The 22,816-nt window shown below is 41.4% G+C and overlaps 1 protein-coding gene across 1 annotated transcript in view; it reads left to right on the top strand.

The window, feature by feature from the left end:
- Positions 1-22,816, top strand: part of stx8 (syntaxin 8) — a 179,508-nt gene that overhangs the window by 141,477 nt on the left and 15,215 nt on the right. Inside the window, exon 7 of the mRNA XM_078225517.1 lies at positions 2,740-2,841. Within this exon, the coding sequence (XP_078081643.1) occupies positions 2,740-2,841 (102 nt within the window). The remainder of the gene's footprint in view (positions 1-2,739; positions 2,842-22,816) is intronic.

The following is a 22,816-nucleotide window of genomic DNA, read 5'->3' as shown; positions in this document are numbered from 1 at the left end:
AGCTCTAGATGCCCCTCACAAGGAGAAACATCTCAACATCTACTATGTCAAATGCCCTGAGAATCTTCCATGTTTCAATAAGGTTGTTTCTCATTCTTCTGAATTCCAATGAGCATGGGCCCAATCTGTTCAATCATTTTTCATTCGACAAGCCCATCATCCTTGGAATCAACCTAATGATTCTTCTCTGAACTTCCTTCAGTGCAAGTTAATCTTTACTGAAATGAAGAGGTTCCTGGTACAGATTGACCAGCAAGACTCTTGCATGGCTGTTTCTCTTGGAGAGAAGAGTGCAGCATGTTGCATCCTGCATGTGCAGACCTTTTTTTGGGGGGAGTATTTTTTACATAATGTTTTGAAACTATGTGTGACTGTTGTTTTCTCAAGATGTTAAAAAAGAACTTGAAGTTGGAAAAAGCTTAGGACATCCAATGTGAATTCTAACTTAGTACTGCATTCAGTTTATACTCTACTCAGTCTTGAGCCCAAATTCCAGTGATAAGGCCACCCATGGAGATCCCTCACCATTGCAAAGCAATACCGACGTGTTGATATAATTACATTGTAGGATCAATGCAAATGCATTTGAGAAACAATTCAAATCAGCCTCATGTTTTGTTCAGTCCTTGGTTTATTTAAATATATGCATTGGAGACAGAGTATTCATGATTTGTTGAGAGTAAGAGTGAGAGGAAAATTACATGCATTAAAATCCATTGTGTATTTTTGAGACTATGCAGTGACAGAATTTAAATACATGCACAGCCGTGCATGGATCACTGAAAAGGAACCAAAATGGATCTGAGGCAGGTTTTGCCAGTACATATTGAGTAATTGTGAAAGGGTTCTGCAGGACCACACCACAACTTTGTTCAGATTTCCGGCGACGTTATTGTACACTGTCCTCTGCCACAGGACCAAAAAAATGACTTTCATTTGTGCACAGTAATGTGGAATGTAGAAAATGGGTCCATTTTTCCTCAAACTTGTTACACAAATGCTTCCGAGAAAACAAACTCTTTTGGAAACTGTGTATGCCTTTTATTTTCATAATTTTGCACAATAAGCGCTGACAATTTTACCTACTTTGCAGTTACAGGTGAAGGCTGCTGCTGAATATGTGCAATTTAAAAAGGTTGAATGTCTGGAGCGGTTATTTTTTGTCTTTGCAGTAACATAAGTATCAAAATTCTTGCTAATATAGCAGTAGTCAGCAAGAAATAACTTATTTCGCTGAAAGATTACTAGAAATACAATACCAGAAACAAATGACCTACAATTCTGTATCTGTTACAAATTAAACATCCTTGGTGAGTGAAGAAATCTTTGCTGAATCATCACGATATATCGAGCAGCGATTTAATGGCCTCTGAATCCTTATCATGAACTTTCTGCCCTAACATTCACATGCATTAGGAGAATTTAGTTACTGTTGAAGATTTTGTTTTCAGTATTGTTTCATTAACAATACACTGTGAATACACTGTTGGGTAACATGTGAGGCCTCAGCTTATGTGGAAGATTTCTACAGCAATCAATTTAAAAGCAAATGTCTAACTCCAGAAATTAGTCCACATTTCATTGTGGAATTGTCTTTGCCAGTCTGCTCCCTGGGGCCAAAATATCTATAAATGACTTTTTTTAAAAGCATGCCGCAAAAACAGCTGGTTAGTCTGCAAGTTTAGCTCCCTGCTTGTTTGCCGGTAGGTTTAGTTCACCCAAGAGTGATTTGTGCTCAAATATTTTCATGACCTTCCTGAATCATTTGAGAGATGTTGACACCCGCTGTCTGTCTTCAAATACCTAGCGAAGCAAATATCCAAAAGATGCTGATTTCAGAGTAAATAGTGCAAGCGAGGAATGCAGAGCAAGTTATTTCAGGTGACAAACATTGTAAAGAATTTTACTTCTGACATTTGTGGACCAATTCTTAAAATTGTTTGTCCAATTTTGAATAGACTGCATATTCGCATATACAATGCTTTTTATCCTGGATAAGATCTTTTCATTCTGAACTGATGCCTCTGTGATCGTATTTAGTTTTCTCGGCTTTAGGCAAAGAAGCCCTCTATATTTAAATATTACCAGACGCATATGATTTTTGGTGGGAATAATGTGTGCAACTGCACTGTCAATGCAAGTTCCAATTGGATTTTGCATTATAAATCTCAGAGATGTTCTGTTAATAATTTTGGTCTTTACGTTGATACATAGGTGAACAGAACTATTCAAATTTAGCACAGCTCTTTAGAGGCTTGTCTCTTTCGATGTGCAGCTGTTCGCTGGTGATTGCCAAATCTACCTTACAGTGAGAATAGAATTATAGGTGCTTATTCCAAGCAAGATTAAAGCTAATCATTTTGGTTGGAGTCTGTCTTTGAAGGTAAAAGCTTGTGCTGATGTCTCTGTAATAGGTCAGAATAATACAAAATAGATGAATGCTGATCTTAATGCAAACTGAGCAATACACCAGAAGATACTGATCATTTCCAGAATGTATGCAGAAAGTGTAACTGGAGAATATTATTGAAACCCTGTGTTCGTCTTGGTATTCCTCCAGTGGTGTGAGGATATTTTAGCTGTGCGCCGCTCTGCTATTTCCCTCAAACACTGATGTGACTGTATTGCATTTCACAGTTCTTACCATAATCACATTTCACTTTGAATCGATCTGGAACTCTGACTGAACAGCAAATGGAAAGCTAATATCCTTCTTTTCTCTCCCCCTTTCCAATGCAGAAATCATTGACGACTTGACACATTTGGTGGATAAAACCGATTCCAGAATTCAGAGCGAAACGAGACGAGTCAAATTGGTGGATAAGAAGTCAGCCTCGTGCGGTATGTGAGCCTGTTTAATATAGCCCCCCCAATCCACCAGGTGGCAACACGGTGTCATTGTCTTTACCAGTTTCCCCTTGAACATGGCCTACTTAACCCTTTTCCTGCTTGTCCATCAGAAGTAGTATTTAGGAGGTGGTTGGTGTTTGTGAATGTACTGTTGTTCAGAGCCTTTTGTATGGGAAGACAAAAAGCCAAGGTTTTATGATGTTATTTGCATATGCAGCTGTTCAAACACTAAGTGAGGATTCATTGATAGTAATTCTCACCTCTTTGCCCTCTGCAAGAGCTCTCGGCAGCTGTTGCCAGTAAGCAAGCAAGTGATCTGCACCCTGGCAGTGTAACATCCCAAGAGCACAAGGCTTCTGTCAGTTTTCCATCATTTAAAGATGATGTAATTAGATGTTTTCCCAACTTCCTTATGCATCACAAAATTTAAAAGAAGGGAAATACTTCCAAAGAAAGTGTTTTTGAACATAATACTTCAGCTGCAGTTTAGACATTGCCTAGTCTTTGAAATGATGTAGAAAATTGTGTCCCTATTAGTACTGGACACATCGTTAAGAGTTAATGAATTGATGTAGTCTATTTTACCATGTTTCCGTGTTACCACTTTCACCTTTATTCATTAGCGACTTGTAATTATACTCTTTTACATTTAAAGGGCTTTTTTGTTTGATAATTAGCAAATTTCACAACAAACATGTCCTTTCTGCTGCAAAAATGCAGATCGCCATTGCTATTCTCTTTGAATTTGCATTATTGAGACTTGCAATTCAGCATGTCATGACTGAAAAGTAAAAGCTTATTGTCCTCTCTGCACCACAACACTGTGGTTGGGGTTGATAAGTGCAGTCTCCCTTTTGTCGAGTGCACCCCTGTTTCGGGAGAAAACATGAACCGAAAGCGTTGTTTTGACAACACTTGCATAAAACCAAATGAAAAATCGGTCAGCGTAACGAATAAATTGCAAAATATTACTGCAAGATTGGTTTATTTGCTTATCAAACCTGCGGTTGAATTGCCTAGGAAATGCTAGCATTTTTTCCACCAGGGAGCCTAGTAACCAGCAAGCAGTGAACAGCAGTCAGGTCTGATGAAATAACAGAATGAAGGTCAGCTAATATTGCACTAATTCTGCTTCCTGGTGGCCATGACAGCCTGCAAGGTTTATTTGAAGATCCCAGACTCTAGTCAGTGTGCGCTTTGTTACCGTAAAACTGTTTTAGGCTGTGCCAACAGTTTAGGATATTAATGAATCCTTTAGAGAAGTGACTGGAGAATTCCTTCCCCCCCCCCCCCCCCCCTTTCTCTTTTTTTTCCCTCTTCTCTTTGTTTGACACACACATCTTTGTCTGTTGAATGTTGCTGGGCATTACTAATGAGTCGGCAGAAAAAAATCATGAAAAAGCCAAGAATTATAGGGAGTAAAAGAGAAATTGGAGAACACGCAAGGATTAGCACAGCAATAGGTGAGATTGTTGCTCGTTGGCAAGGTACTTTTAGACTTTATGAACTCCCTCTTCAACAAAACTGCTGTCAGGATGAGCACATGGAAATTTTTTTAGAAGGCAACGTTTCTGACACCAGGCAACTGTGAAGCGCCAGCTCTCTGACCACCAGGCCTCAGTGCCTCTTCAGTGGCCCTCTGCCCCATTATTGCAGGCACCTTGTGGCCCACCCTGCACAGCTGCTCAAGGGGAAAAATTAAAGCAATTCACACTCTGTGACTTAACGCCGGCAAACAATTGGTCCTTGTTTGGGAGAACCATTATTATGAAGGAGCTAAAGTAGAAGAGGGATTGTGATTATTGAGAGTGTCGCAGGATTTATCAAATGCGATTTCAGTCTAAATAAAGGGGAGCTTGTTGAGAGACAATTATCTGATAATTAAATTGGTCAAGGAAAAGCATTTCGACAGTTTTTTGTATTGTTCTCTGAATCCTGGTATGCTATTAATACTCGGATATTAATATACTCTGATTTTGCATAGACATGTTAATGTGATGAATCTCGCTAAATAGCTCCCCAGAGACTATGCATTTTGCAGTGCAAAGAAATGAAATTCAGCTCTACAGGAAGGCTTCCGTGACACACAAGAAGAGCCTTTGTTCCTTGTTTATAAACCAGAAACATGCCTAAAATCACTGAAACAGCGAGAGAGCTGAAGAGGCTCTACTGAGCACGGGGGCACAATAAATAAAGATTTGTGCGCTAGATTTTAATGCTTTGATTTGATGATCACTCTTTAGGGGTTAAGGGATCTAAGAGGAAGACTGCTTGGACTGTCTTTCAGCTGACTTAATTAAGAAACTTCAATCTTGTTCTACAAGGCCTTCTATGTGTGAAGCTTCTTCCTACCATGAATAGACGTTCAGCCTGTAAAGTGTATACATACATGATGCCATTGTGTCTTGTTGCCAAACTGCAGACACTGGCAAGTACAATCTGGGATTTGTCAAGGGTTACCCTTTAGGGACCTTGCTCCCTGTGAAATCAAATACAGGTTTTTCTCCCATTAAGAAACTTTCTTAGGCTGTTAAAAGTTAACTGAAATCTCATTTTCAACACCAGAACCGAGGGCACCTGATAAATTTTCAACTGCAGATTACCCAGAGGTAGGAAACAAATGAACACCAGTGCCTCGGTAGTTTGTGGATCAGTTTCCCAGGGCTCATTCGTCTTAAAGCCTGCTGAGTGCCGTTCCTCCTGCAATAATCTACTTATCAAGTAATTTACCACTCCTTCTGCCTCTTGAGAATGAGTCTTGCAAGTTTTTGCATCTTGAGTAGTTTTAAATTGCTTCCATTTTGAAGGGAGAGTTGTTAAGTCAGTTGTAAAAACTCGGAATAATAGTTCCCGAATTTATTAGCGGGTTAATTGTGGATGAAGCCAAAACATTTTATTTTACAAAGACTGCTTTGCAAAGGTTGCCTTGTAAACTATTAGGAAACTTTAAAAATGCCATAGCAGTAATTATGATAGAATTACAGAAACTGTTCTGTTCACAGCGCTGGGGGGAGTAAGAATTGTTTATTTATTGAATGACTAAATACCCCCCCACTCAAAAATGTTAAATTTCAGGCCCATATTCATGGCAGGTTTACCTGAAATTTGCCTTTATCAAATTTAAATTGCAACAATGAGAGCTGCAGAATTAATTGTACAATAAAATATTATCAATGCAGCTCTCTCTTACCAGAGTGTGCTGGTAATTCTCAGGGTATCCTTAGTTGACTGTTTTCCTATTACTATTGTGTATTCATTAAACTCGTTTTCAGGAGACTTTTTCTGATGAAAGGAGTTAAATGTTCTTGTGCTGCAGTGCAAAAAATTAGGCTGATTAGTACCGAATTGTTACAGAGGAAAGTGCTGGGTGGTCGGTTTAAGATGGGCATCAGAAGTGGCTGTTGCTTACATTTGGAAATGAGACTTTGATCTATTTGGTCTACAAACGTGACTGCTGTACACTGACCTGAAAAGTCAAACAGGAGTTAACAACAGCGACCACTCTAGTTAATTAGTGTGAAGGTGACAGTTTCTAAACTTGAATGAAAGAACTTTAATCCTCTTTTTCGAATTGAATTTTGCAAATGGGGAATGCTGTCAAGCGCTGAAATTTCCCCTCTGACATCGGTGATGGTGCGAGGGAGAATCAGATGAGAAATGAGGAGGGTGGGGAAGCATGATCGTTTAATTTGGTGATTCTCGAGACATTGAAATGCTGTTAAGATTGATGTAGTTATTGAGCAACTTTTGGTAATGTAAAAATGACAGCGCATGAGCAACGCTAATGCTTCTCAGAGTAAGTAGACAGAGAAAGCTAGAAACCAGAAGCAGGGGTAGGCCATTTGGTCCTTTGAGCCTGCACCGCCATTCATTTTGATCATGGCTGATAGTCGAATTCAATATCCTGATCCCCCTTCCCCTCAAAGGTTTTAACAGAAATGGTTTATTTGTGGCATATTCCATTCTGACCAATATTTTCCACCTTTTGCTTAACTTATTTACATTTTCGTACTACTGCTTTCTTTCAAAACTAGATGATTAAATGTATTTTGTGGGGAGTTGAGGAGGATTTAATAATACTTGTGAATTGATACAGATCACAGAGTCTCGACAGTGCAGAAGGAGACCATTCGGCCCATCGAGCCTGCACCGCCAACAATCCCACTGAGGCCCTATCCCCGTAGCACCACGCACTTAGCCTGCTAATCCCCCTGACACAAAGGGACAATTTAGCTTGGCCAATCCACCTAACCTGCGCATCTTTGGAGTGTCGGAGAAAACCAGAGCACCCGGAGGAAATCCACCCAGGCACAGGGAGAATGTGCGAACTCCACACAGCGACCCAAGGCTGGAATTGAACCCGGGTACCTGGCGACAGCAGTGCTAACCACTGTGCCACCATGCATCCATCCTTTGCCTCAGTGCACACAGTGATTTTCACTAATGAGAGTCATTGGAAGAAGGAGAGGAACACGGTTTTATGTCTGGCCTTCAAATTTTAATAGAGTTGTAAAGAAATTCTCCCAAAGTAGGCAAGCAGTTGAGTGTCTCGGTATTTTAAATTCTTGTCCATAATTGCTCTGTCAATGGATATGTTGAGTAATTCCATTTTAAACTGATCATAAATTTATATTGCTGGTATAAAGCATTTGAGCTTTGCAGAATGTCTGTTTAGCAATCCTGTATGTATTTAAGTCTTCAGTCTATTATGTTATTTAATGACTTTGCAACCCTAGGAATATAATTTTGTGCCTCCTTCTTTTCTGTACCACAAACTCACGGATTTCTTGTCAGCACAGTTGAGACCCTCCAATCACTGCCTTTGCCATTTCTCGCCCTTCACTAAGCCCAGCGGGCCAAATTTCCCCAAAGGCTCCCTCCTGCCCAGTGCTGAACTTGTGTCTTTCTCTAGTTTCTGCCCCATCTACCCTCATGCACTTCAAGCTCATTTGTCCATGAGACCTGCCTCCTGCTCTCTTGACCCTATTCCCACTAATTTGCTAACAACTCACCTTCCGTTTCTGGCTCCAATGATAACTGACTGTTAATAGTTTTCCCTCCACTTCAAATCTGCCAGTACCACCTATGTCCTCAAACTTGACTCGGCTGTCCTTGCCAACTACCTCGTCTCCAGCTCCCTCCCCGTCTCCGGCCCCCTCCCCGTCTCCGGCCCCCTCCCCGTCTCCGGCCCCCTCCCCGTCTCCCGCCCCCTGGCCCTCCCCCGCCCCCTCGCCCCTCCGGCCCCCCCGCCCCCTCTGCCCCCCCCCTCGGCCACCCCTGCCCCCTCGGCCCCGCCCCCCTGCCCCCTCCTCCCCCCTCTCTGTTCTACTGCACTCTTCAGTGTCCTACCATTTACCTTGTATGTTCTACCTTGGTTTGTCCTTCCAAAGTGCAATAGCTCACACTTGTCTGCATTAAACTCCATCTGCCATTTTTCAGCCCATTTTTCTAGCTGGTCCAAATCCCTCTGCAAGCTTTGAAAACCTTCCTCACTGTCCACTACACCTCCAATCTTTGTATCATCAGCAAAGTTGCTGATGCAATTTACCACGTTATCATCCAGATCATTGATATAGATGACAAACAACAATGGACCCAGCACTGATCCCTGTGGCACACCACTAGTCACAGGCCTCCACTCAGAGAAGCAATCCTCCACTACCACTCTGTGGCTTCTTCCATTGAGCCAATGTCTAATCCACTTTACTACCTCTCCATGTATACCTAGCGACTGAACCTTCCTAACTAACCTCCCATGCGGGATCTTGTCAAAGGCCTTACTGATGTCCATGTAGACAACATCCACTGCTTTCCCTTCATCCACTTTCCAGGTAACCTGCTCGAAAAACTCTAATAGATTGGTTAAACATGACCTACCACGCACAAAGCCATGTTGACTCTCCCTAATAAGTCCCTGTCTATCCAAATATTTGTAGATCCTATCTCTTCGTACTCCTTCCAATAATTTACCTTCTACTGACGTCAAACTTACCGGCCTATAATTTCCCGCATTACTTTTTGAGCCTTTTTTAAACAACGGAACAACATGAGCTATCCTCCAATCATCCGGCACCTCAACCGTGGATACCGACATTTTAAGTATATCTGCCAGGGCCCCTGCAATTTCAACACTAGTCTCCTTCAAGGTCCGAGGGAATACCCTGTCCGGTCCTGGGGATTTATCTACTCTGATTTGCCTGAAGATAGCAAGCACCTCCTCCCCTTTAATCTGTATAGGTTCCATGACCTCCCGACTTGTTTGCCTTACTTCTATAGACTCCATGCCAGTTTCCTTAGTAAATATGGATGCAAAAAAACCATTTACTATCTCCCCCATTTCTTTTGCTTCCATACATAGCCAACCACTCTGATCTTCAAGAGGACCAATTTTATCCCTTACTATCCTTTTGCTCTTAATATACCTGTAGAAGCTCTTAGGGTTATCCTTCACCTTGTCTACCAAAGCAACCTCATGTCTTCTTTTAGCCCTCCTGATTTCTTTCTTAAATAGTTGCTTGCACTTTTTATACTCAAGCATCTTATTTGCTCCCTGTTGCCTATACATGTCATACATCTCTCTCTTCTTCTTTATCAGAGTTCCAATATCCCTCGAGAACCAAGGTTTCTTTTTCTTATTATCTTTGCCTTTAATCCTGACAGGAACATACAAGCTCTGCACTCTCAAAATTTCTCCTTTGAACGCCTCCCACTTACCAATCACATCCTTGCCAGAGAACACCCAATCCGCGCTTTTTAGATCCTTTCTGATTTCTTCAAATTTGATCTTTTTCCAGTTTAGAACCTCAACCCGAGGACCAAAGATGTGCGGGTTAGGTTGATTGGCCGTGCTAAAATTGCCCTCAGTGTCCTGGGATGCGTAGGTTAGAGGGATTAGTGGGTAAATATGTAAGGATATGGGGGATAGGGCCTGGGTGGGATTGTGGTTGGTGCAGACTCAATGGGCCGAATGGCCTCTTTCTGTGCTGTAGGGTTTCTATGATTTCTATGATTTCTAGAAATCATTCTATGATTTCTATGACCAGATCTATCTTTATCCATGATCAAGTTGAAACTAATGGCGTTATGATCACTGGAACCGAAGTGTTCCCCTACACACATTTCCTCGTCCCCAGCTCCCTCCCCGTCCCCAGCTCCCACTCCATTTACTTCTGCAAAGATTATGAATATATTGTTGCCTCCCAAATTGGTGTCCAACTTTTCCGGAACTCCATGTTTGCATCCCTCCAATCAGGCCCCTGTCACAGTACTGAAGGAGTTCTTATCAAAGTCACAGATGACGTGCTTTGCGACTGCTGACAAAGGCAATCTATCCCTCCTCGTCCTTCTTGACCTATCTGCAGCCTTTGACACAGTTGGCTTCAGAGCCCACTACCCCATCATCCAGCTGGATGGGACTGCACTTGCCTGGTTCTGTTCTCATCTGTCTCACCATAGCCAGAGAATCATCATCAATGACTTCTCTTCCCATTCCTGCGCAGAACTACCTCTGGTCTCCCCTGAGGATCTGTCTTTGTACCCCTCTTATTTATCACCTACATGTTGCCCCTCAGCAACATCACCTGAACATACATCAGCTTGTATGATATATGCTGATGTCATCTTGCTCTATCTCAAAGTTATCAATCGCAAGCCTGCCACTGTCTCCAAATGATCAGACTGTTTGTCTGATAGCCATTACTGGATGAGCAGAAATTTCCTCCAATTAAATATTGGGGAGATAGAAGCCATTGTCTTAGGTCCCTGCCTTAATTTCCACTCCTTGCCACGGACTCCATTCCCCCTCTCTGGCAACTGTCTGAGGCTCAACCAGACTGTTGATCACTTCTGTCGTGTTTAACCCCAAGAGGAGCTCAAAACCACATGCATACTGTAACTTCGACTACCTATTTCCACCTCTGTCACATCACTTTCTCCACCTCTGCCTCAGCCCTTCTGCTGCTAAAATTCTCGATCGTGCCTTTGTATATCTCCAGACTTGATCATTCTAACCTGTTACTGGCTGGCCTCCACATTCTACCCTCTGTATCTAAAACTCTGCTGTCTGTGTACTAACTCTCATAAAATCCTGTTCGCCCACCAACCCCACTTTTGCTAACTTGCACTGGTTTATGGTTAAGCAACACCCATGACCTGGTCCCTCCCTATCTCCAGAATCGCATCCAGCTCCACACTCCTCGAGATACCTGCAGTCTTCTAATTCCGACCTCTTGAACATCCACCCATTATAACTTGCCCATTGGTGGCTATGCCTTCAGCAGCCCAGGCCCTAAATTCTGGGATTTTCTGCCTAATCCTCCCCATCTCTCTGTATCACTTGCATGTTTGAAACTTACTTCATTGACTAAGTTTTTGATCATTTGTTCTAATATCTCTTTATGTGGTTCAGTATCATGGTTTGTTTTATGATGCCTTTGTGAAGGGACTTGGGCTGTTGTGTTGTATTAAAGGCAATACAAAAATACAAACTGTTGAATATAGGGAAAATGAGCTCTAATTAGTAGAGGTGGCACAGTGGTTAGCACTGCTGACTCATAGTGCCAGGGACCTGGGTTCGATTCCCAGTCACTGTCACATTGGGTCACTGTCTGTGCGGAGTCTGCACGTTGTCTCCGTATCTGCGTAAGTTTCCTCCGGGTGCTCCAGTTTCCTCCCACAGTCCGAGAGATGTGCTGGTTAGGTGTATTGGCCATAGTAAATTCTCCCTCCATGTAGCCGAAGAGGTGTCAGAGTGTGGCGGCTTGGGGATTTTCACAGTAACTTCATTGCAGTGTAAGCCTACTAGTGACAGTAATAAGTTAACTTTAAATTATGGACCTAAATCAAGATGGCAGTTGCATACTTTTAAAATCTGCAATTTCTTTATTCACTCACATCGCTGGCAAGGTCAACACTTGCCTGCCATCCCTAATTAGCCTTGAAACTGAGTGGCTTGCTAGGCCATTTAAGACCATAACACATAGGAGCAGAATTAGGCCACTAGGCCCATCGAGTCTGCTCTGCCATTCAATCATGGTTGATATTTTTCTCATCCCCATTCTTCTGCTTTTTCCCCATAACCCCTGATCCCCTTATTAATCAAGAACCTATCTATCTCTGTCTTAAATTCACTCAATGACCTGACCTCCACAGCCTTCTGCGGTAAAGAGTTCCACAGATTCACCACTCTCTGGCTGAAGAAATTCCTCCTCATCTCTGTTTTAAAGGATCGTCCCTTTCGTCTGAGGTTGTGCCCTCTGGTTCTAGTTTTTCCTACTAGTGGAAACATCTTCTCCACGTCTACTCTATCCGGACCTCGCAGTATCCTGTAAGTTTCAATAAGATCCCCCCCTCGTCCTTCTAAACTCCAACGAGTACAGACCCAGAGTCCTCAACCGTTCCTCATACAACAAGCTCTTCATTCCAAGGATCATTCTTGTGAATCTCCTCTGGATCCTTTCCAAGGCCAGCACATCCTTCCTTAGATACGGGGCCAAAACTGCTCACAATACTCCAAATGGGGTCTGACCAGAGCCTTATACAGCCTCAGAATTGCATCCCTGCCCTTGTATTCTAGCCCTCTCGACATGAATGCTAACATTGCATTTGTCTTCCGAACTGCCGACTGAATCTGCATGTTAACCTTAAGAGAATCTTGAACAAGGTCTCCCAAGTCCCTTTGTCCTTCTGATTTCCTAAGCATTTCCCCATTTAAAAAATAGTCTATGCCTCCGTTCCTCCTTCCAAAGTGCATACCTCTCACTTTTCCACATTGTATTCCATCTGCCACTTCTTTGCCCACTCTCCTAACCTGTCCAAGTCCTTCTGCAGCACTCCTGCTTCCTCAATACTACCTGTCCCTCTTCATATCTTTGTATCATCTGCAAACGTAGCAACAGTGCCTTCAGTTCCTTCCTCCAAATCGTTAATATATATTGTGAAAAGGTGTGGTCCCAGCACTGACCCCTGAGGCACACCACTAGTCACCGGCTGCCATCCTGAAAAAGACCCCTTTATCCCCACTCTCTGCCTACTGCCAGTCAGCTAATCCTCTATCCATGCCAGGATCTTACCCCTAACACCATGGGCTCTTAACTTATTCAACAGTCTCACATGCGGCACCTTGTCAAAGGCCTTCTGGAAATCTAAATAAATCACTTTCATTGGTTCTCCTTTATCTAATTTCCTTGTTACCTCCTCAAAGAACTCTAACAGATTTGTTAGACATGACCTCCCCTTGATGAAGCTGTGCTGACTCAGTCCTATTTTATCATGCACTTCCAAGTTCTCCATGATCTCATCTTTAATAATGGACTCTAAAATCTTGCCAATGACCGAAGTCAGGCTAACCGGCTTATAATTTCCCATCTGCTGCTTCCCTCCCTTCTTAACCTGCAGTAGAATAAGTTAGAATCAGAGTAATGTGGAGCCATTACATGCAAATTTGACTGGCATTATTCCTTTTGTTTGGGACGGGGGGGATATGTTAGTGTGGTGGCATTGTCACTGGACAGGTAATCCAAAGACTCCGGTTAATGCTCTGGTGAAATTTGGTAGCAGGTGTTACATTCGCTACTTTCCAGTCCTCTGGTACCCTCCCTGCCTCCAGTGATTCCTGAAAGATCACCACCAATGCCTCCACAATTTCCTCAGCTATCTCTTTTAGAACCCTGGGGTGTAGTCCATCTGGTCCAGGTGATTTATCCACGTTCAGACCTTTCAGTTTCCCCAGAACCTTCTCTTTAGTAATGGCCACTGCACTCAACTATGCCCCTGATTCTTCTGGAGCTCTGGCAGCCCACTGGTGTCTTCCACCGTGAAGACTGATGCAAAGTAACTATTCAGTTCCTCTGCCATTTCCCATTATTACTTCTCGAGCCTCATTTTCCAGTGGTCCAATGTCTATTTTTGCCTCTCTCTTACCTTTTATATATTGAAAAAAACTCTTCCTCTCGTCTTTTATAATACTAGCTAGCGTACACTCATATTTCAGAGGGCAGTTAATAGGTAGCCACATAGCTGTGGGTCTAGAGTCTCATGTAAGGATGCAGATTTTCTTTTCTAAAGGACAAAAGTGAACCAAATAGGCTTTTACGACAATCGTCACCATTGACGAGACTAGCTTTGCATTCCGGACTTATTAACTGACTTCAAATTCCACCTGCTACCAAATTTCACCAGAGCATTAACCGGAGTCTTTGGATTACCTGTCCAGTGACAATGCCACCACACTAACATATCCCCCCCCCCCGTCCCAAACAAAAGGAATAATGCCAGTCAAATTTGCATGTAATGGCTCCACATTACTCTGATTCTAACTTATTCTACTGCAAGTTAAGCCACAACTGTCTGCCAGGGGAAGTCAAGTATTGCGATAAGCAAGAAATAAGCCAGTGGATATTTTCCTCTTGATGAATTTCGGCATTTCTTCATCAGCCTGTAAAAGACAGAAACAGTTGAGTCTAGAAGCTCAAAAATAAATGGAGATCATGTTGATTGTGGTCCCAAATAAACTCCTGCTCATTGCCAATAGGTCAGTTTATAGTTCTGTCTGAGAACAGACTTGAGAGTTTGCATCAATTCCGCACATTCCCTAAGAGTCTTCTAGCACTTATCACTTTACATTATTATTTGCACAAAATATAGGGTCATGGAACAATCACCAGAAAGCATAAAAATGACCTAAGCTAGGGGAAAAGAACTTTTATTTTGATCGTTTTGTTTGCATCCTCCACGTATTCCAAAGTACTTCACATTCAATAAATTATGCAGGGAAAGTGGTTATTGTTACAGAGAGCAAGCCAGTTCCCAAATAGCAAGGTTGCACATACAGCAATGAGATAACTGACAAGATAAGTCAGATTTTGTTGTTGGTGGTTGGAAGAGGAATTGTTGGGAGGAGAATGCCTTGTTATTTCTTCAAATAGTTCCAAGGGATCTTTTACACCCAGAGTAATGAGCCTCACTTAACATGTACTCTTAAAGATGGCATGTTCAACGTTGTATTACAAATATGAGATTTTATAAGATTGTTAGGTTTCAGGTTTTGACAACTCATCATTGGAATTTTTCATGTTTTTAAAAGGTTCAATTTAATTTTGCCATCTATATCTATATATTTATAGATATACAGTGCAGTTTTGTTGCTGTTCCCAAATTTGGATGGAAAATGATACACCTCATTGGGACAAGAGGTGACAAATTGTCCTAAATACTACTCTTGGGTTACACACCAACAAGAATGATGTAGTGGGTGCGTGTGGGCTCCTCGAATGACCTTTGTTTCTCCCTCATTGTCTTTTGGAGAAGTGCCTTCGCCGGATGAGATGACAGAACTTGGCAATTCAGAAGTGAACGTCTGTGCTAGTTTCAGTAATGTTAACAAGAATGGAGATTTTATACTGGCAAGATTGCAGTTGAGCTTTGATATTTAACAGCTATGTGCAAAATGCCACTCAACATCAGGCTTCCGAAAACTCACCAATATTTTTTTTTGAGTGTTAGTGGATTTTTTTTAAATTAAAGAGACAATGTTCATTAGTTATTTAAGTAGTGCATGCTGAAAACATCCTCGGCAAATCATTAAAATTTGCTGGTTGGCCAGCATTTATTGCCCATTTCTAGTTGCCCTTGTTCAGAGGGCAATTGAGCTGTGGCTTTGGAGTCACCTGTAGCCCAGATCAGGTAAGATTGGCAGATGTCCTTCCCTAAAGGACATTAGTGAACCAGATGTGTTTTTATGACAATTGACAATGATTTCATGGTCATCAGTAGATGCTAAATTCCAGATTTTTAAAAATTGAATTCAAATTCCACCATCTGCCGTGGCGGGATTCGAACCCGGGTCTCCAGAACATTAGTTGAGTTTCTGGATTATTAGTCCAGCGATAATACCACTAGGCCTTCACCATCCCATAATAGCGAGTTGCTAGTGCACAAAAAATGAATCAATTTGTCACAGAGTAACCAGAATACTGAATTTACCTCGATAAAAGGCTCCATTTATTAACAACATTGGGACTTTGTCAAGCCAATAACTCCTCAGTGATGCCATCAGCATTCACTATCTCCAACGAATTCTTGTAGGGTGGGTCCAAAGCTTCATTGATAACTGAATTATGACTTTTTTTACGTACAAGATATATGCATCATTTCAGGTTTTAAATAATAATGCCCTACATTCAGCATTTAAAGACTTCTTATTGAAATAACCTTGAGGAATGTAGTATTCAACAGACCAAAAACAAAAGATTTACATAAATCATTAATTTTACCAAGCCTATCAATGTCATTCAGGGATAACACATTTCTGAAAAGGAGGAGCATGCATTAAAATTGACAAGAATTGCATTTTAATATCAATCTCATTGCTAATGGAATCAAAAATGTGGTTACCTGATTTATTGTTTAAGTATAGACAGCAGAAGTCCATGTTGCAGCTTCTAGGATGCAAGCAGTGCTTTGTCAGAGCAGCAACTAACCCCTTCCTCCTGCTGTAAGTGTACAGCTTTTTATTTAGCCTGTCGTGAACAAAAGCCATTTAGATTTTCGGGGATTGCCATATTAGTGGTGATTTTAGCGCACAGTACACTGGCTGCAAAAATGAACATTGCTGCAGTAAATTTCCTTGCAGGAGCACTTCTCAAGTGTTGCCTTTAGAATTGATCTGTAAATAAAATGATCAGTTTTTCTTTCAAATCTAAAGGAATTATGAAGTCCTTTAGTTGCACCAGGAGTGAGGTGATTCTTTATTTCAAGAAACCAGGAGGATTTGTCGTCGAATCACACCACGTTTTATCATACTCCTTACGTTTTCTTTAATAACATATATTTTCCGTTAAATTGGTGGGATGGGGAATAATGAACATGTTGCTTCCTGCTGTGCTGATGTCATGGGATTTCCTGTGGTCATCCGACTGAATTATTCGTGGTTGCTCCCTGCCCAGATTGGGCCTGATGTGGAGATGCCGGCGTTGGACTGGGGTGAACACAGTAAGAAGTCTGACAACACCAGGTTAAAGTCCAACAGGTTTATTTGGTAGCAAATACCATAAGCTTTCGGAGCGCTGCTCCTTCGTCAGATGGAGTGGAAATGTGCAGATTGGGCCTGGCAGTGGAAGTTTGCGAAGGAGCGGGAAAATGTGGGCCTTGATGCAGTTAAAATTTAATGGCTGTATGCAGCGGCAAAAGTTGTTTACAAAGACTATAATATTTTATAAATATGTTTTAAACTTTGCAAAGGTACAAAAAAAAGTTGGCAAAATAAAGGTGGCATCCCAAAGTGAAATGCAAAGAATATTTTGTGAGCATCGCTCACGAGATTGTCCCGAGTGTGGAGGAAATTGTTCTCATCATATCACCAAATATAAAGCAGCCGGAACCAGAGGAGTTGAATTGTTGCAGGAAATAGCCTGAATTATCACTTTGATTCTGATCTAAAATCTCACCTGCAACATTGCAGTCACTTTTATATTACTTTAATGTGGCTGCTTGTTTGGGAGACTTGATGACTTGTGTTATGTCTGCCCAAAAAGTAATAAAATCATGAGCTCCCTTGGGCTAGCAACACATATATAGCCACAGTTCAACAAATTTGTTACTCTGATTAATTTTCTTTTACTTAGCAGTTAGTGTAATGTGTGTAGATGAGATAATTAGTAAAGTTTGACAGTGCAATAAAATATTCCAGAGCATCTTTCCATTTTTGTTCAATTATTTCCGTTGATTTGTGTTTCCCTTAAGTAACTGCTTCTCTCCACCCACATTTTAAACGAACATTTAATTTACATGGTGCTTTAATTAAATGCCAGCAGGCTTATTCTAGATCCAGAAAGGAGCCTCCAGTGCTTGTACTGCAGGATGTCCAAACCTTTCTATTTACTACATTGTGTGGGAAAGCAATGGCCTGGTGGTGGTAATCCAGAAACTCAGCTAGTGTTCTGGAGACCTGGGTTTGAATTCCACCAGGGCAAATGGTGGAATTTTGATTCAGTAAAAAAAATCTGGAATTAAGAATCTACTAATGACCACGAAACCATTGTCGATTGTTAGAAAAACCAATCTGGTTCACTAATGGCCTTTAGGGAAGGAAATCTGCCATCCTAACCTGGCCTAGCATACATATGATTCCAGAGCCACAGCAATGTGGTTGACTCCAACTTCCCTCAGGCAACCAGGAATGGGCAATAAATGCTGGCCAGCCAGCGATGCCCACGTCCTACGAATTAATTTTTAAAATGGCTGTGTAACTTAAAATCAACCCCATTTTTTGTCCAATGTTGGCTAAAGATAGAAGGAAGAAAATTAGGAACTCAGTCTTTTGTGAGATCAAAAATCTACTTGCATTGGTACTTGTCTCATAGCATAAAACCAGTGATTGGATGAGAGGTTGCACAATGGTAAAAGTGCAGGTTGCATAGGAGAGCTTAAGATGCCTTTAAATTGACTGGGGAGTAATGCTTGCATTGCCGACTGCTGACTCATGGGCTTTGCACACTCTGCAGCAGCCCCATTGCAAAAATAAGTTTTGCCAGCAGCCAGTCTCAACATAACCGGCCAGTTTACAATGAGAATGCAATAGATGCGTGGGACCTGTGCATTGACGTTGAACAGCAGAGGCACGATTCTAAAGCCAGTGGAAAAGCAACTTAAGAATTGGGAAAATACGATTTAGCCCTCAATTCTGTCTTTTCACCATGTCACTCAAATCCTACCTTTCTGCTGAAATGCATCTGATTTTGTGTGAACTTATTGATATTTCTACTCCAGTTGCTTCCTCTGATTGACTTACGTTGTTAAGTTTGTTGTGGAATCGAGTCTACAATGTGACAAGATATAAGGGTTGTAAGTAGCGAGAAATACAGGCTAATTTCATGCAACAGGGTCTGCAAATATTTAAAAGCTACTCCTATGTATAATGGAAAATTAAAGGTTCAACACTCCGATGATTCCTAAGCAAGCTCGAGCAAACAAAAACATTGTTGGCTGTGATAGAGCCAAGTCCGAAGGGAAAAATCTAGGACTCAAACATCTGAGGAGAACAAATTAGTTCTACTTTACAGATCTGGTCATTTTTAAGGTGTTCAAAGTGCTGAAGTTGAAAGCAGCGTGAGATGTAGGAAGACTTTTCTTAACAAGAAGCATATCTCAGCGAGCTTTGGAGCTCCAGCAATCTTGAATCAAAACTCAACTGTTGATCTCAGGATCAAATTTATATTTGAAGAACAGCAAGTGACATTGAGCTACCATTCATTCTGCTTCTCATGACATTGCTACACCTCTGGTTATAGCAGATCCTCTCTCCTTTGACTTGTTCAAGCTCTAGTTTTGATCAGCAGAAATGCTTAGGGCTGAATTGAATGAGCACTGAGGGGGAAAAAAACAGGAGCATGAGCTTTGCAATCTGGTGTGGAGATACTCCATTGAAGTATATAAAAATCTGAATGGCCTCTAGGTAAGGTCAACTCCAATTAACACTTTCAAGTTACACAAGGTTGAAAAGACCATTAGAATAAATAAATCTCTGTGAAGAGTCAATTTTCACCTGTTATCAGGAAGAACTTTTTTACTTACAGATTGATAAATGTTCAGGAAATCTGTCAGGCAAGATAGTTGGTGCAGAAACATTGAAATTCAAAACTCTGAATGATACTGGAGTGTTAGGTTTTGGTGGGGTTGAATGAGCATTATACATCCGTAGCTAATTATGTTCAGGCCTGATATATTGTTGATACCAACCAGTTCATAGTGACCAGGTTCAGTTGCATTGCATTGCAGAATCTGAGTTGAGATTCATTATTTTTAGATGTTTTAAATCTCTTTTCATTTCAAAATGATGGTGCCAGAACTCAGCACTTGTGGTGCAATGTTAAAAGCTGAGACAAAGAATTGGGAGTTTGAACCCAACATTGGAGGAACATTCAAATTCATCCACCTCATTGAGTTGGTTAAGTGCTTGTAAGTTATCGAAGTGCTGCGCAACAATATGGGACTTGATCGGCAACAAGTGCCTTTAACTTAATAAAACATCCCAGAGCACTTCACAGGAATGTTATGACATAAATTTAACACTGAGCCTCACAAGAGCATAGTTGAGCAGATGGTCGAAAACTTGGTCAAAGATGAAGGGGTTAAGGGACGGTCTGAAAGGTGAAGTGAGGTTGCGAAGTTTAGGGAGAGAATTCCAGAGCTTCGAGTCTAGGCAGCTGAAAGCATAGCCACCAGTGTTGAAGCAGCTGAACTCAGGATGCTCAAGTGGCCAAAATTAGATAAGCAAAGATGTCTTGGAGGGTTTTGGGGCTGGAGGAGATGACAGAATAGGGAATCCCTGAAAATTGGGGATGGGTTAGCCTTGCTGTTATTTTAACATCAAATTCTGGACGAGTGTTGAATGTAGAAAGATCATTCTGAGGTTGGTTCTTAAATCTGATTTTATGGAGCAAAACAAGAATTTTCCTCTTTTACTGGTATCACATTTTGTATTTCACTGAATGCAAAATTGTTCCATTCTCCAGGGCTGCTCAGGCTTATCGCTGTTAGCATTGAAAGCATTTATTAGAGTGAAGCAGTTTATGATAAACATGAGGCCGAGTCTACGTGTCATCAAGTGCCATATTGCTGTTGAAGTATCAGAGTATTTTTCACATAAAATTCAAAGCCTTAAAAATTCAAAAAATAATTCATGTGTGGTTCAATCAGATGAATAGTACTTTGGTAACATTTGAAGAAAGCGTGTGGTGGTAACTTTAAACAGAGGACATCTGATTTGGTTGCAATGGACCGTGAACTCATTATTGAGTAGAAAATGGAGCTCTCACGAATGCAAAGAAAAAACGCCATGAGCTGCATTGTTTGTAATACTCCAGTAATTTACCAATTAAGTGTTCATGACTTTTTATGATTGGAGATGTGCATTTGTTGCTGTCTGGTTATATATTGAAAATAAGTCAAACAAAAGATTTATTTTGTATATTTTCTACATAGACAGCTGAGTATATTTAATGTCATTTTTGGATTATTTATTGTGATCATTATTATGCATGTGCATTATTGTGTAATAGATTGTGCTGCACCACAGATCAATTTAATTTTCTGTCAACGTCACAGCTGAAGGTCATTTCAACACTGTAATAGAAGCATAACAAATAATGAACTGAAATGCAGTTGGCCCAATGAGTTACCTCTAACGTTGATGCAGTAAATATTGACGTAAACTAAAGTTTATTTATTCGTCGCAAGTAGGCTTACATTAACACTGCAACAAAGTTACTGCGAAAATCATCTGTTTTGTATTAACTTTCAAGTAGTCTAGTGGATGGTACCAAATTGAAACAAGCCCCACCAATTAAATTGGGCATCACTTCCAGTCTTGAGGAAGATGAGCTGATTTATGAAAGCTATGGAGTCCACCTTAGCAAAGTGTAATGCATCATTGGTACGGGTGGAAATTGGTAGGCATGTCACATGTTTTCTGGATCTAAAGCTGGAACTATGAAATCAAATTCTTCAGCTTGACATTCCACACTGAAAGTATGCTGGGCACCACATTGATCCTTCATAGTTGCCTCCTGGCAACCTTCTGAAACTACTGCAGGCATATTTAAATATTTCAATGAGTGTACTGCACCTCAATCCAAGACCCTACCGTGAAACTGGTAAATGAGCCCCTGAAATGTTATTTCCTTATCCCACCCAGTGTATCCTGGCTTGAACAATCAGGTAGGGTTTTGTTTTCTTCATTATCCATTGAGGTGCTCCTTTGAATTGATTCCCTAGTAGCTACAACTTGGGAAGTGGAAGGCCGCTGAATATCCCTGAGAACACTTAAATGGCTTTGGTGGGCTCTGGCTCCTGAGGACCCAGCTGCAGACCGCGGGGCCTCATCTTTGACGAGGGAAGTCTGGGCCAGCTGTCCGGCACCAAAAAGGCTTCCTCAACTCAGTTAATGGTAGGGCATTGGGGAGAGTTATAGAACAAAGAGATCTAGGGGTACAGGTTCATAGCTCCTTGAAAGTGGAGCCACAGGTTGACAGGGTGGTAAAGAAGGCATTCGGCATGCTTGGTTTCATTGGTCAGAACATTGAATACAGGAGTTGGAACGTCTTGTTGAAATTGTACAAGACATTGGTAAGGCCACACATGGAATACTGTGTACAGTTCTGGTCACCCTATTATAGAAAGGATCTTATTAAACTAGAAAAAGTGCAGAAAAGCTTTACTAGGATGCTACCGGGACTTGATAGTTTGAGTTACAAGGAGAGGCTGGATAAACTGGGACTTTTTTCCCTGGAGCCTCGGAGACTTTGGGGTAACCTTGTAGAGGTCTATAAAATAATGAGGAACATAGATAAGGTCGATAGTCGTCAACTTTTCCCAAAGGTAGGGGAATCTAAAACTAGAGGGCATAGGTTTATGGTGAGTTGGGAGAGATACAAAAAGATCCAGAGGGGCAATATTTTCTCACACAGGGTGGCGAGCGTCTGGAATGAGCTGCCAGAGATAGTAATAGAGACAGGTACAATTTTGTCTTTTAAAAAGCATTTAGACAGTTACATGGGTAAGATGGGTATAGAGGGATATGTGCCAAATGTGGGCAGTTCGGACTAGCTTAATGGTTAAAAACTGGGTGGCATGGACAAGTTGGCGAAAGGGTCTGTTTCCTTGCTGTAAACCTCTATGACTCTATAAATCATGCGCAAGTAGAGAATGCATGTGTACTAATAGACTCTCAAAGCCATTTCAAGCTTTATGAACCAAGGGAGATTCTGAACCTGAGAGCCAAGGTGATAACAGTCTGAATTCCCATCAAAGCTGTCAGAGCTGACCATTTAGTCCAAGGTGGTCTTGATAGCATGTGCAAAATCCAAGTCGAAGCTGGACTGCACCAAGCTTTCCAACATTATGCATAAGCTTGCTGGCAGTTAGGACAGTGAACTTGGGAAATCATGGTGAATTGTGGTCAGTCATATTT

Source organism: Mustelus asterias, chromosome 12 (assembly GCF_964213995.1).
Source record: "Mustelus asterias chromosome 12, sMusAst1.hap1.1, whole genome shotgun sequence".
In the NCBI taxonomy this organism is placed as follows: domain Eukaryota; kingdom Metazoa; phylum Chordata; class Chondrichthyes; order Carcharhiniformes; family Triakidae; genus Mustelus; species Mustelus asterias.
Note: the sequence above shows the minus strand (reverse complement) of the source record. Positions and strands in the feature narration are given on the sequence as shown.